The sequence below is a fragment of the Otolemur garnettii genome, unplaced genomic scaffold (genome assembly GCF_000181295.1).
Source record: "Otolemur garnettii isolate 467f Iridium unplaced genomic scaffold, OtoGar3 scaffold00013, whole genome shotgun sequence".
Classification (NCBI taxonomy): Eukaryota; Metazoa; Chordata; class Mammalia; order Primates; family Galagidae; genus Otolemur; species Otolemur garnettii.
This window is the reverse complement of record NW_003852408.1, coordinates 20,111,724-20,124,862: the sequence shown is the minus strand read 5'-3', so window position 1 is coordinate 20,124,862 and position 13,139 is coordinate 20,111,724. Positions and strand designations below refer to the sequence as shown.

Sequence of the window (13,139 nt, the reverse complement as noted above, 5' to 3'; positions counted from 1 at the left end):
ACAAGTAATATATTTTATATTTAATACCAAGTTACACCTTTACCTGCACAAAATATTTTCTATATTGCCTTTAGCCTATGGTAACTCATGTTACCACTTAGGAAATATACCAACCAGTTAGGGAATATACCAACCAGTTTGAAATACTATAAAATTGGAAACTGAATCAAATACTAAACATTTTCAAACACAGATCAACTTCTGTAAATTCCACCCTTAAAAATACTTCTCTTTGCAATCATCTGGGGAATTAAGAACCAAAACATTTTGAGCTCCACATTAATAATTCAAAATCCCGTGTACATTATATGAAACTAAAAATCAATGGCATCACTAATTAGGGCTGTGAAATCATAATGAATGAAGGACAGATAAGTAAGAAAGGCGTCTTGAAAAGACAAATGTTTTCTTTTCTTTCAAAACTTCTAACTTACTATGCAGGGTGGACATAAAGTTCACATGCAATTAAAAAAAAATTTAACTTCGTAAACTGCACAGGAATTTTATGGACACCCTGTATTACACATTTAACCCAACTGGTTAGTACATTTTATCCATGATAACTGTGAAAGGATTTGAGTGACAAAATGGAAACATGGTAGATGTTACCTAGCATGTTGTGGTAAAGTGGAATGGCCCGTCCATGGGTAGTAAATGCAGTCATGACTAGTGGGACCGTTACACCTGCAGGCAATTACAGAACAGAAAACATCATTCTCCATCCACAGTGACATGCACACACATGCACCAGTGCTCACACATGGAGCCTCGGAGGAAGGACATGGGAAGCAAGCACACCAAGTACCTATCCATCAGGCCGATGCAGTCTTCAATACTTGAGCCTATGCACCTGCAGAAGATGTAAATTTAAAAAAAAATACAAGGAAGGAAAAATTAGTCACTTAAAAAAAAATCAGTAAAAATAAATACCAACTGTGTCAAATGATAATTATTAGACAATTTTTGGAACACCATGAATTTTAAGCCAGCAAGAAGATTATTGCTTGATGGATACACAGAAATGAATTGCAATTAACACCCAAGTGAAATGCAAAGAAACACGTCCACAGCGGAGGAAATTTTACCCTGGTTCTGTGGATAACTTCCAAACACACACAGCTCCCTTAGAATACTTGCAATTCATTTGCATCATTCATGATTATATGCCTTGATGAATAACTTGATATTTTAATAACTATAATTGTTCTCATGTATATGGTTTCTCCCAAAAGGCCTTACATTCAAGTAAAAAACAAAATCAATAAAAAAGGAAATAGGAGCAATTCAGTCTAATATAATAACCTGATGCTTAAAGCTCATTAAAGATTTATTTTGGCAGAAAATGAATTAACGTACTTTAATGCTATTTTCATAGAGACTTTATATAATCACATTATTCTGGTCCTTGGTTTTGCCTTTCCTTAAGATATACTTATCTTTAAACATGAATTTATTTTAAAAGTAAATTAACTGGCTTCACCAGGCTGCGTTTACCTTGATGCTCTCTTTTAAAATAGTAGTGCTGTAACATGCAAACAAAAACAAGGTTTTAACCTGCCATAATAATGAACTTAAATGATAATAAATAAATAAATACTCTTAAAGGAAATGAATAAATTGAGACTCAGGTAACTAAAGAATACAGTGAGATTAACCTTTAAATGGAATTATGTAAGTACACAGAATTCTAATGTTCAGTCCCAAGAATTTCATTTTGAATTATATAGAAGTATTATTGCTTTCATCTTCCAATGTACTTGAATTTTTTCTTTGCCTTTTCTCCCATCAAAGATAGATATAGCTCCAGGGCATTAGAGAGATTCCTTCTATAGCTATTATTTCAAGAACTGCCTAATTTGGCTACTAATAAAGATTATATATTTTCTCCAAACTCTTAATTTTCAAAACCAAAACAGGAGCTGAAGTTAAGATCATTACATAAGGTAAAAAGGTGCTCATATATAAGGCTAGAATGTCCATTATATTTTTAGGTAAGTCTAAACATTGGTGAACTAATACAACTTGCCTATAATAACAATTAGTCACTATCTCTCTACTTCATCCAGATCAGTTAGAATATTCCTACCAACGAGAAGATTCACTTATTTTTGTTTGGAGGATTTGTCTTGAGCAGCATAGACAAATTTTAACCTACAAAAATACTGGAAATACACCTGTGATCAAAGTCTTGGGGAAAAACAAGGAAATGGGAAATACTGAGAATATGAAACATTGACTTGATATTATGCAAAGTCCATAATCAAAACCATTTCTAAAAATGGAAAATCAACTATTAAAAGTTTCTGAATTGTCTTACGTAGTCTTCTTTTTATTCTGTTCTGAAGAACGTATTTTTCCTATTATATCTTCTTCAAAATGCTTTTTTATACAGTATTGTCATTTTATAAAATTAATAGTATACTTTTTATTTCCAAGGAAGAATCTAAAAAGCTGTAGTTTGTTTGCAATCTGTCTTTATAATAACCCTTGAAAGATAAAAAATATTCAAAATTAAATTTCAACTTGAGGGGAAAGTGTAAATAATGAAAATATTCTCATCCATTAAAAAACAAAACAAAACTGTGTTACATACACGCCTGCTAACCGTTCTTACTGTTCTAGGAGCTGGAGGGAGAAAAAAAGATGAATTAGACGCTTTTCTAATTTTCAATGAATTCAGAATTTAATGAAGGAGACAGATGCACAAACAGATATGTATTGCATAATGTGATAAATTAATAAGAGGCATGAAAACATGTTTTAGGGGAGTGTGGTGGAGGGACACCAAGTCCAGTCCCAGAAGGTCATGGTCCTGAAGAATGTAAGAGGCTGAGAGCTGCAGTTGGAGTGGTGGGAAGTTCTGAGGGGTAAGAAACAGCAGGAGCAAAGACACAGACCGGACAAAGTGTATAATGTATACAAACAACTATTAATAATTCTTCATAGTTGTAGAACAAAATATGAGATGACATGGAGAGGGAAAAAAGGAACGAGAGCAGTAGGTGGAAGGCAGATTTTGATAACCATTGGCTTAGTATCAGCCGATATAAAATCACTGTAGGGTTTTAAGGAAAGAGTGAGATTGCTAGATTTGTATTCTAAATGCCCTGTGGACGCCAGTCAGCCGGGAGCTAGGTAGACTTCTACAGCCACAAACACTATTTGTATCTACCTAAGAGATTATGGTCTAACCGAGGGAAATGGTAACTGGGAAGGTGGCAAAGGTGAGGAGTCCAAGAAACTCCTCAAAAGGTGTGGGTGCAAAAAACATTAAATTGGCCGATTTTAATGAAAGACATGGATCCAAGTTAAGAACAATTTACATCCCTAGCTTTGGGAATAGTGGTACCATTTCTGAGAGAACTGAAGAGGAAGAAAATGTTTCTTTGTGCATGCATTAGGGCAGGAGTGGATAATTCCATGTGTGTGATTCTAGAGTGAGTGGGGCTGTCCTATGTACAGTAGAAATGTCTCTCAGCAGTCGGGAAGAGGAATCTGTCACTAATGAAGGAAAGAAGACACGAGTACAACCATCAGGTTTGAAATACTGTGTAGGGGAAAGTTGAAGTGTGTATGTGACAGAACAAGATGAGTGAGAAAAGGACAGGCAGAAGATTGGAATCCAGAAACTCCAGTAACATGGGAGACAGGTCAGGCTCCTCGCACTACTAACAGAAGCACAGGAAAACATAATTGAGTAAAACCAATTAACTCCAGTGTCACGGAAGCCAAATCAGAAAAGCAGTTCAAGAAAAAGGGAGTGATAATCAGTGTGAAATGCAGAGAAGTGTAATAAGAATTCCCGAGATAATTTTACTTGTCATGTGCCATGGTCCTGGGATTTAGGTTTCTGTGAGTTGAGAAGGAAATTGGAGATAGGAAAATAGAGGCAACAGGAAATGGAGAGGAGAGATTGGGGGAGAGGATGTAGGGCCAAGAAACGTTGTTGAGAGGCTTGTGCAGGTTATTTGAATTTTAAACATGTTTTTAAACTGAGAATGGAACCAATGAAAGAATAAGAATGAGAGATTGACTGAAGTGGCCCCTTTTTCTCTCTAAATACAAGTCACGTGTACCTAATGATGTCCATTACACTTCAACCCTTTGTGCTTTAGATAACCGATAATTAGCATGTGTGGTTTACATCCATTCAGCAAAATCATAGAATAAGAGAAACATTAAACTTTTAAGAGGTCAAAAGCAAAAATAAGCAATTCAATCTAGATGTGGAATAACACAATTCTCAAAAAATTGGTGTTCCAAAGTATACTCACAGAAAGATCAGTAAAACAAACCATCATATAGCTAATTAACACCCTCCAAAACAATTTCTGGAGTTGTGAATCTTGAAGTGTATTTAATATTTGTTGGTGTGTAACTTATAAGTACTTGGACGTTCCCATACAATCAACATAATTAAATATTTGGATAAAAATTTTAAATGGAAATAGAGAAAATGTTTAAAATTTTCAGTTTAAAGATTATAAACTTGGTATATCCATAAGCAGTCCTTTTCTTGCCATCAGTGGAAATGTGTTCACTCTCTAAATGTAAAAGGACTGATAGGCAGATGTGAAATTTAAGAATATGAAATTATGATTCTGGTATTAACAAGAACATGTAATGAGTTTTTTAAAAAGATTACCCATGAGATAAACTTTCCAATCTAAGTCTAAAGTGTATGTTCGGTTGAAACAAAACCAAAATTAAATTAACATTAAATTAGCATGGAATCAAATTATGTAGGTGAGGGAACTATAAATCTTACCCTCACCAGCACGTAATTATAGGCTAAGTTTAGTGGACAAGTCTTCCTTTAAAATTTCTAGCTTGGAAATTTCAAATATTAACATAATTCCCCAATGTTTAATTCTTGTTCATCAGTTCAAAATGCTATGGAGAAGGGTCTGGCGTCTAATAGAGGATATAAATGAAAGAATGTAGATTCCCTGGACTGTGAGTTTTCAGAAGTTGGGCCTCTTGCTCACGTCTTCTCCTGTCCCTGTAGTGGGTGCCGAGCAGGTATCCAGTTCAGCAAAGTTGAAGAATGAACGCAAGGAGAAAGAGCTGCTAAAATAAGAGTCGTCTAAGTCAAGACAAGAAGAGGCGAGGTTGTTATTGTTTTTTCCTCCAGGGATATTAGTGAGAATCTTCTGATAGGGCCTGAATGGATAATCTATTCTAAATGTAACTGAGGAACCTGTTAGAGCCAGTACGTTCAATGTACTTTTAGAGTAGTAAAAGCACCGTTTTTAAGGTATTATATAGATAATTTTATTTTCAGAAAATCATTAAAGAGTATTCAAAGTAAGAACATTATTTCTAAAAATAATGTGACTTGTAAGACTATTTCCATTAACTTGGTTCTTGAAGTATCTGACATAATATTGGCATGTTAAGAAAAGTGCATTTTTTTTTTTCCAAAGTGCAGCTGGCCTGGTGAACTCGGACATACTGATAGGTCAGTTATTAATATGTGTTTGAAAATAAAATTAGTCAGCTGGCCCAGTGGCTCGCACCAGTAATCCTAGCACTGTGGGAGGCCAAGGCAGGTGGATTATGTGAGCCCAGGAATTCAAGACCAGCCTGAGCAAGAGTAAGACCTCATCTCTGCTAAAAACAGAAAAATTATCGAGGCATTGTGGCAGGTGCCTGTAGAATAACCTCCAGCTATTCAGGAGGCTTAGGCAGGAGGATCACTTCTGTCCAAATGATACAACGGCACTCCAGCCTGGGTAACAGAGTGAAACTCTGTCTCGGGGGGGAAAAAACAAAGGAATAAAAATGGTTACTCAACCCATTATTCTCACTGCCCCTCTGATACGTATCTCTACATGCACAATTTGTAAAGATGGGACTGACTGCATCAGTCATCCCTCATCACTTTAGTAATGCATCTCAAAGCACAATGGTCCCACAGCAATAAAATGTATATGTGGATTTACAATTTAGGAATTTCACTACTGGAAAGTAACTTTAATGAAATGAGTGAACCTGATGATAAGGAAGCTATTAGAGAAAGGACAGCAGAAGGCTAAATAAAAGCAAATCCTTAGGAATCAAGTCAGTCGTCAGAGAATAAATACATTTACCCTGGGAAAATACTGGGGGAGGGGGGTTCATATTCAAATTCTTTCTCACCATAATTCTGCAGCCGTAAGTTGCTAAAATCACCTTTTTTTTTTTTTTATTTACTCGAAGTTTCCAAATGGTCTGATGAGATTTGTTCCTTATTAAACCTTCATCCTCCCTTTTAACTGAAATCCAGATTTTGCGGCTTTGGTAAATGGATCTGCCTTCGTTGCTTCCTGGTATTACTTCTCCCCATCATGTATGTTTTTTTTAAATCATATAATCAAGATTGAAAAGGCCTGAGAGGAAGACACACCAGCCACACATCCAGACTGTGGCTCTGCGATCTCACTTTCATTTCCCTGATGACTTCGTTGTAATTAGATTTGCAAAAACAGAAAAAGGTCTCATTTTGAATGGCAACAGATGTTGATATCAACATTATATTGAATAATTTACTGGTTTAATTTTAACTGCAAAACAATAAAATCCTCTTGTGGATGATTTTAGCAGGCAAAGTTTTCTCTTTCCGTGGCTGCCTCTCTCTTCTGCTCAGCAGTACCAGTTGTTTTTTTTTTTTCATAGAATACTCTCAACTCGAGTGTGCCAAAAACTCACAAGGGGAGCAGTTTATTACTTCTAGTTTCCTTGAAGCAAAGTATCCATGTGACTATTTTAGTATCCTCAACCTATGCGCTTATGTGTAAACCAATGAATTGGCTGTTGGCGCTTCCAAGCTGAATCGCAATTTGAATGGCAGAGCATTACTTCACCTTTTGAGGATCTGCCACTTCACAGAGTGACTTAAGCCGATCTTTTGACCTGCAGGAAATGGTAGCAGCATCTGCAAATTGATGTTTTCTTGGCAGGAAATGATGTTGCTGGCTTAACTTATTCAATATCCCCTAACAGTCGGCCCTTAATATGGCAGAAAATCTCTTTATGGAATCTTATACTTTCCTGCCAGATATAAAGTACCCAAGATGATCCTCAACAAGGAGTGTGTGTGCCTGTGCGTCTACGCGCACATGCCTGCGGGCACTCACGATGGAGAAGAGGTTTTATGGACAGGAAGAAGGCAGACTAAGTGAAACTGCTCTCAGTCCTAAAATTATACACTTTCTGGAGGGAAGAAAAAGAAAAATCCTTACTGAAACCGATTTTCTTTTTATCTTTTAAGAAAGAGTTGTTGGAAGTTATTAGTTTTCTAACGTTTCTTTTACAATTCAGTGTTTTTCTTCTTTCTGGAACGTGTCATTATGTGAATACTGTCGATATCATGCTTAGTCTAATTATTATGCTTTGCACAGAGTATTCCTTTGAAAACAGTAAAGTATTTACCCATCTTTGAACTATCTTATATCAGTCACAGAAATTCCAGGCTATCAGGTAACCTGTGACAAAGTCACTATTGCAAAATATACTAGTTATTTTATTTTATTAATTTTTTAAATTAAGGTTCTGCTTTATTAAGTATTGATTGTTTCGTTGATCTTACCATACCCATCATACGTGAAAGAGGTATGGGAAAGGGGCAGTGAGGTGTTTGCAAATTTTCAAACTTTACGAAATATTTTTCTTCCTTTTTTTATTGTTTCAGGTTAATCGAAGATACAAAAAAATAGCTTATAGTGCTTGCATTTGTTAGGTAGAGTCCCTCTTGTAACTGTGTCCAGTCCCCAAGAGGTGTGTCATACACCCTAAAATTGAGATCATTAAGTGGGAGCACACGCATCCCCTTCCTCACCCCCACCTTCACTTGATTTTAATTTTTCTCTTATGTGGGTGTGTATTAGATAGTATTAGAGTTAAGTCCATTGGAATCTCGCTTCTCCATTGTGATATTTTACTAAGAAGAACGTGTTCCAGCTCCCTCCAGGTTAATACAAATAGTTATTAATGTACCTATCTCTAGTGCCCCTTTTATTTCCGCCAGCTCTCCCTTCATTCTTTGTTTTCTTGAAGGACTCATTGAAGGTAGAATCTGCCACAGAGAGATATCCTCACTTGAAGCTGATTGTGACAACAAAGAAACAGAAATAAAACACCTCTATGGAGGATTTAATAAACACGAATATCTAAAGTATGACGACTGCTTTGTCTTTTCTGGTATCCTGAATTTCCATTACAATTTGGAAGATGTTCTATGCTGCATGTCACCACCCTCATGAAGGTGTCAAGGCAGTGGGAGACACAAATGTTAAGCAGATGTGTATCGGAGGGTACAAATCTGATTCCTGAACTCATTCTCCGAGGATTTCTTTTAAAAACAACATATTAAATATAAAGACAAATGGAGTTGTATGCGAATGGTCCTCATTCAGGAGACAGTGTCAGAGATAAAGACACACCTGTGTATCTTCTGGCTAACACCACACACAAGGCTGAGTCCCTGCCCAGCAAGGATGCTTACCCCTGGGTGCAGTTTGGATGGCACGGGTGGCACTCTCGATCCTGATCGGCGTACTTGAAAATGAAACTGTTTGCCCCCTGTAAGCCATCTGGACATTTTTCCACACAGTTTGGGCCATCCTTAAAATGAGAACACTTTGTACAGTTGTCAGGTCCCTGAAATGGAAAAAAAGCAAAAAATGGAGAAGAAAGTGGGTGCCATTTTCTCTGGAATATGTTCAGATGTTTCAGTTACCGAGGCTTCAGTGATGGGAATCTAGGGAATGGGAGGACCTTCTTGGCAGCACAAATGCAGATAGCTATGGTCGCACAAACAGTGTTAAGGAGAGTCTTCCAATTCAGCTTTTGACAGCAGTTCCTGAGTCAACTGATTTCTATGTTATGCCTCTGATGTACTTTAATTAGATCAGAAAAAATCGTCAATGACTTTGTCAAAAGAACCTCAGTATATCCTTTTTATGATTTATTTCTAGTGATATTACCGTGCAAGAAATATTTGTTAATAACAGAGATCCCATTGGGAATATGTGAATCCCGAGTAAAGAGTAAATGAGAGAAAGGATACAACAGAAATAAGTAAGACTGGATTTCATATAAAAGTGGGATGGAAATTTTCCTTGGTTGTACCATGACTTTATTTATAAGATGAATTTTAAACTGTATTTGATTAAATTATCTGGGATTAGGCAGTTTAAACAAATCAAAATAATTCTAAGTTATTCTTTGTCACAAATCAGCTGATGGTGACGCTAAAATCATGTAATATCTATTTATAGGAACGGTAGTACATCACTGAACAATACTGAGAACCAGAGAAAGGCACATTCTGGTAAACAAATTTATATAAATAAAAACTTCATAAAGAAACTAATCCAAGGATAAAGGTAATATAAAGAACATGAAAAATTTAAATATTACTAACTATATGTTTATGTTTATAATATACATTAACTATTATTGCAATGTCAATAAGCAATAGTATGAAATATACTTAAAAATCACTAAAAAATTAACTTTAAAAAACAATATTAAACATCTAAAAATTTTGCAAAATAAAAGCTGGATCTGGTGTGGTAGATGGTAAACATGCAGGAGATCATCAGGATAGCCTTAGATCAAAGAAAATTTAGATCAGCTTGATGAAATGCTATTTTTCCTAAGAGGTGTCCATGTTCTCACACATTCATCTGCTCTGATTATTCTCTATGAGAAATTTATTTTCAATTCTCCTTTTTAAGCATAGAACTTCTTCCCCTGACTCATTTCTCCCTAACTTATGCTTGTGTCCACAAGATTCCACAATCATTACGGTTCACATTAAAGAAAAAGATAAGACAGAATATGTATATGGGGAGGCAATTCTACCAAGTTTATAGTTACAACAACGTGGGGTACCAAGAGTTTATCAGGTGGCACGGTGGAGATAAGGAGAAGGCCTCACATCCCTACATAAAGGTTAATCCAAAAGCAGACATGCCTTAGAAATCGGTTATATTAGGCATCCGGATATCAAGAAATATATTTTAAAAATTAGAAATTGAAGGCTGCTAATGAAGAATGATGGTATCTGGAAGAAAAACCAATGAGGAAGAGATTTCTAGAAATCCTGAGAGTGGTGCGGTTTAGTCAGGCTACGCTATTTCACTATCTTGGTGTGAGTCTCAGCAAAAAAAATAAAATAAAATAAAAATTTTAAAAGTAAGCCTCTAAAACCTAATCCCTACCCTATCTGAGGAGTCTGCTAATGGTAACTTCTTATTTCCTCTCAAAAAAAGATCACTCCACAGCTTCCAATTTTAACACCTGCTCCTGGGTACTTAGGCAGGTAATAATGTCTATAATACAGAGTCGGTTACTGTGCAAGTCTGCTCAGTGGCATGACTTACTGTACAAGACCCGAGACACGGGAAGGGCTTCTTGCTGAACACAGACTAAAGTGAACTACAGGAAAATGAGGCCATTAGAGTCCAAATTAGAAAGAGAAATTCTTTTTCTCGCAAGATCTTGTCATACAAAATAACGCCCAGGTGAAATCAAAAGATGCAAAGTCATTCAACTAAAATTAAATCCATATTTCATCTTTAAGCATAAGGCCATAAGATAAATTATTTTTGTCCTTCTTTGCTTTGTAAGCATCTCTTAACCACTGCTACGTATCCCATGATGACAGGGCTGTGTCATGAGACGTACACCATGAGGCGATTTCATCACTGTCCATGCACATCACACGTGTGCTTACAAAAACCCACGTGGTTCAACTTATCACACACACAGTCACATGGAAAGCTTGTTGCTCCTCGGCTACACATCTATATCGCATGTCACTGTCTGCATACTACAGGAAGCACCCATGCATCTAAACATATCTGGACACAGAAAAGTGCAATAAAAATACAGCATTATAATTTTATGGGAACGCCATCATTTAGGGGGTGCATTGCTGTATTTGATTGTTATTATCATGATAGGAAACCTAATGTTCTAGGTTACAAAAATGTCCTGACAAATCTCAAAAATAGAAAGATAAAAGAAATGTAGTCATCTCGTTTCCATAATGAAGAGTAGAGAAATATGCGTGTGTGTGAGATGCTTATTCTTCTCTTACTGTATTCACAAAGTTTTTAAGAACCCAGGTACAATAAACATTGATAAACACAATAACAGAAAACAGAGGTGAAGGCAATACTCTTTTTCTAAGCCACTTCTGGATTCAACACTATAACCAACGGACAGGCAACCTCCTGATAGAAACATCACGGTTTTTCCTCAGTGGTAACTGATGTTTTTCTGTGGAAGCTACTACAAGAGGCAAAGCTAGGACTTACCAGGAGCCGATTTCTCTTTTACTTCCAGCCACAGATTGTAATTTCCCTGCCACTAGAGATGAGGTGTGGCTTAATTGGGACAATGAAATATAATTAGAGGTGATGTCTGAGGTGACCAGTGCTGAACTCTCTAGCCTGCTCTCTCTGTTGCCATGATTCAGAAACCACATGTAGAAACACAGGTGTCCACAATTGAAAGCACCCTGGAAACGAGGGCACCGTAGGAAGGGGAGCTGCCTCACCTCCTCTGACTTGCAGGCTACATTCCATGAAAGACTTAGACATTTCTGTAAGCCACTGTAATATTGGGGTTGTTATGGCAGCATAATCTTCATTAACCCAACCTTAACAGCTCCTTTAGCTTTTAGAAAAATCTATTTTAAAAGTAAGTTTCTCTTGTTTCTTTTCTTCCAAGACTGGTAGTTTGGCTGCCTGCAACTTTGCCTGGTTTCCCTCTAATTCTCACATTTCCTCCCTTATTTTTCTCAACAGGACTATACAGAAGAAATGAAACTAAGGCAGAAAGGAAGAAATTCTAAGAAATAAATGAAATAAAATAAGGCCAAGTGTAGACAGGTGAGGATATTAAAGCAGAGATCTTCCTTTATTTCAAAACTACCCCTCTCTAGATTTCTGTCTTACTTACGTAGGATATTATCCCATTTTACATATAGCTGTCATATTCCCGAAAGCATTTTATCCTTGCCTGGGGGAAAAATGTGAATTGAAAAGTGTGATAAACAGGGAGTTAGAACTTCTATAGTTGACTTGCAACTCCATAGCCTACTGACTTGCTAGTTTGGAGTAACTTTCTAATCATTATAGGCTCAATTTCTTATATTTTGAAGGGGAAAAGTGATCACATACTTTAGGTGTGGTAGTGCTTGGTAAGCACAAATATCTATCAATTATTATCATTGGAGAAAGAGGTCAGAAACGTGATTTCAACAGAATAAATCATAACGCCAGGAGTGGGGTTTAGCTTCTTCAATGATTTCTTCCTCTATTCTGACACAGTGTCAGTCTCAAAGAGAAGCTTACAGAATCTCTTGGACACTCTAAGTGATACCAGCTTGTTACATGGCACACTAAACCACCTCTGACTCTAGTCGTGATAATTAACATATGGACCCAGAAACAGGTGAATACCTGGTATGAATGGCAAAGGCTGAAAGGAAGCCACACCCTAGGGAGCAGAGTTTGGCCCACAGTTTGAGCTCAGCCATGTGTTTTCCAGAGACCATAACTAAAAGACACTGTGTTATTAGCTGCGTGGCATTTCAAAGACCACTGATCACTTAAATATTCTTGATTCTGTACTCTGATCTCCCACACATACCTTCTTCAGCCTCACAAAACCTTCTGTTTCTTAGACCTATTACTGCCTTCTCTAATCTATGTTGTAAGTTAAGTGCTGGGCAATAATCTTAATAATCTGACCTAACAAATTCTGTCATTTCAGGATAAACATGTCTTACTTAAAAATCTAATTTTCACTCTTTCTTAGTTATTAAATCATTTTGAAAATCATAAGAACATTGACTTTTAGGGTTTTGTTAAACATATATTTTTGTAAGCTGTCCCAAATTTCTTGAGGAACAAATGAATGCACAAATGTGCTGCAAAAATCTATACATTGGGAGAAATTAATAAGCAAGTTATTCACTTGCATAATTGTGGAACAGAAGGCAGTGTGATCAACAGAAAGAATGTGGGACTGACGCATCCTGAGACAGGATGCTAAAACTGTGACTCTATCGCTCTGGTACACTAAGTAATTTATTTAATATTACTGAGCTTATCTCCTCAATGGGAAAATATCTATAAAAC

The 13,139-nt window shown here is 36.4% G+C and overlaps 1 protein-coding gene across 1 annotated transcript in view; it reads right to left on the bottom strand.

The window, feature by feature from the left end:
* The window catches only part of ERBB4 (erb-b2 receptor tyrosine kinase 4), a gene marked incomplete at its 5' end in the record, with an annotated part of 720,994 nt that overhangs the window by 256,681 nt on the left and 451,174 nt on the right, over window positions 1–13,139 (bottom strand). Inside the window, 3 exons of the mRNA XM_023510372.1 lie at window positions 610–684; window positions 806–850; window positions 8,486–8,640. Coding sequence (XP_023366140.1) covers window positions 610–684; window positions 806–850; window positions 8,486–8,640 — 275 coding nt within the window. The remainder of the gene's footprint in view (window positions 1–609; window positions 685–805; window positions 851–8,485; window positions 8,641–13,139) is intronic.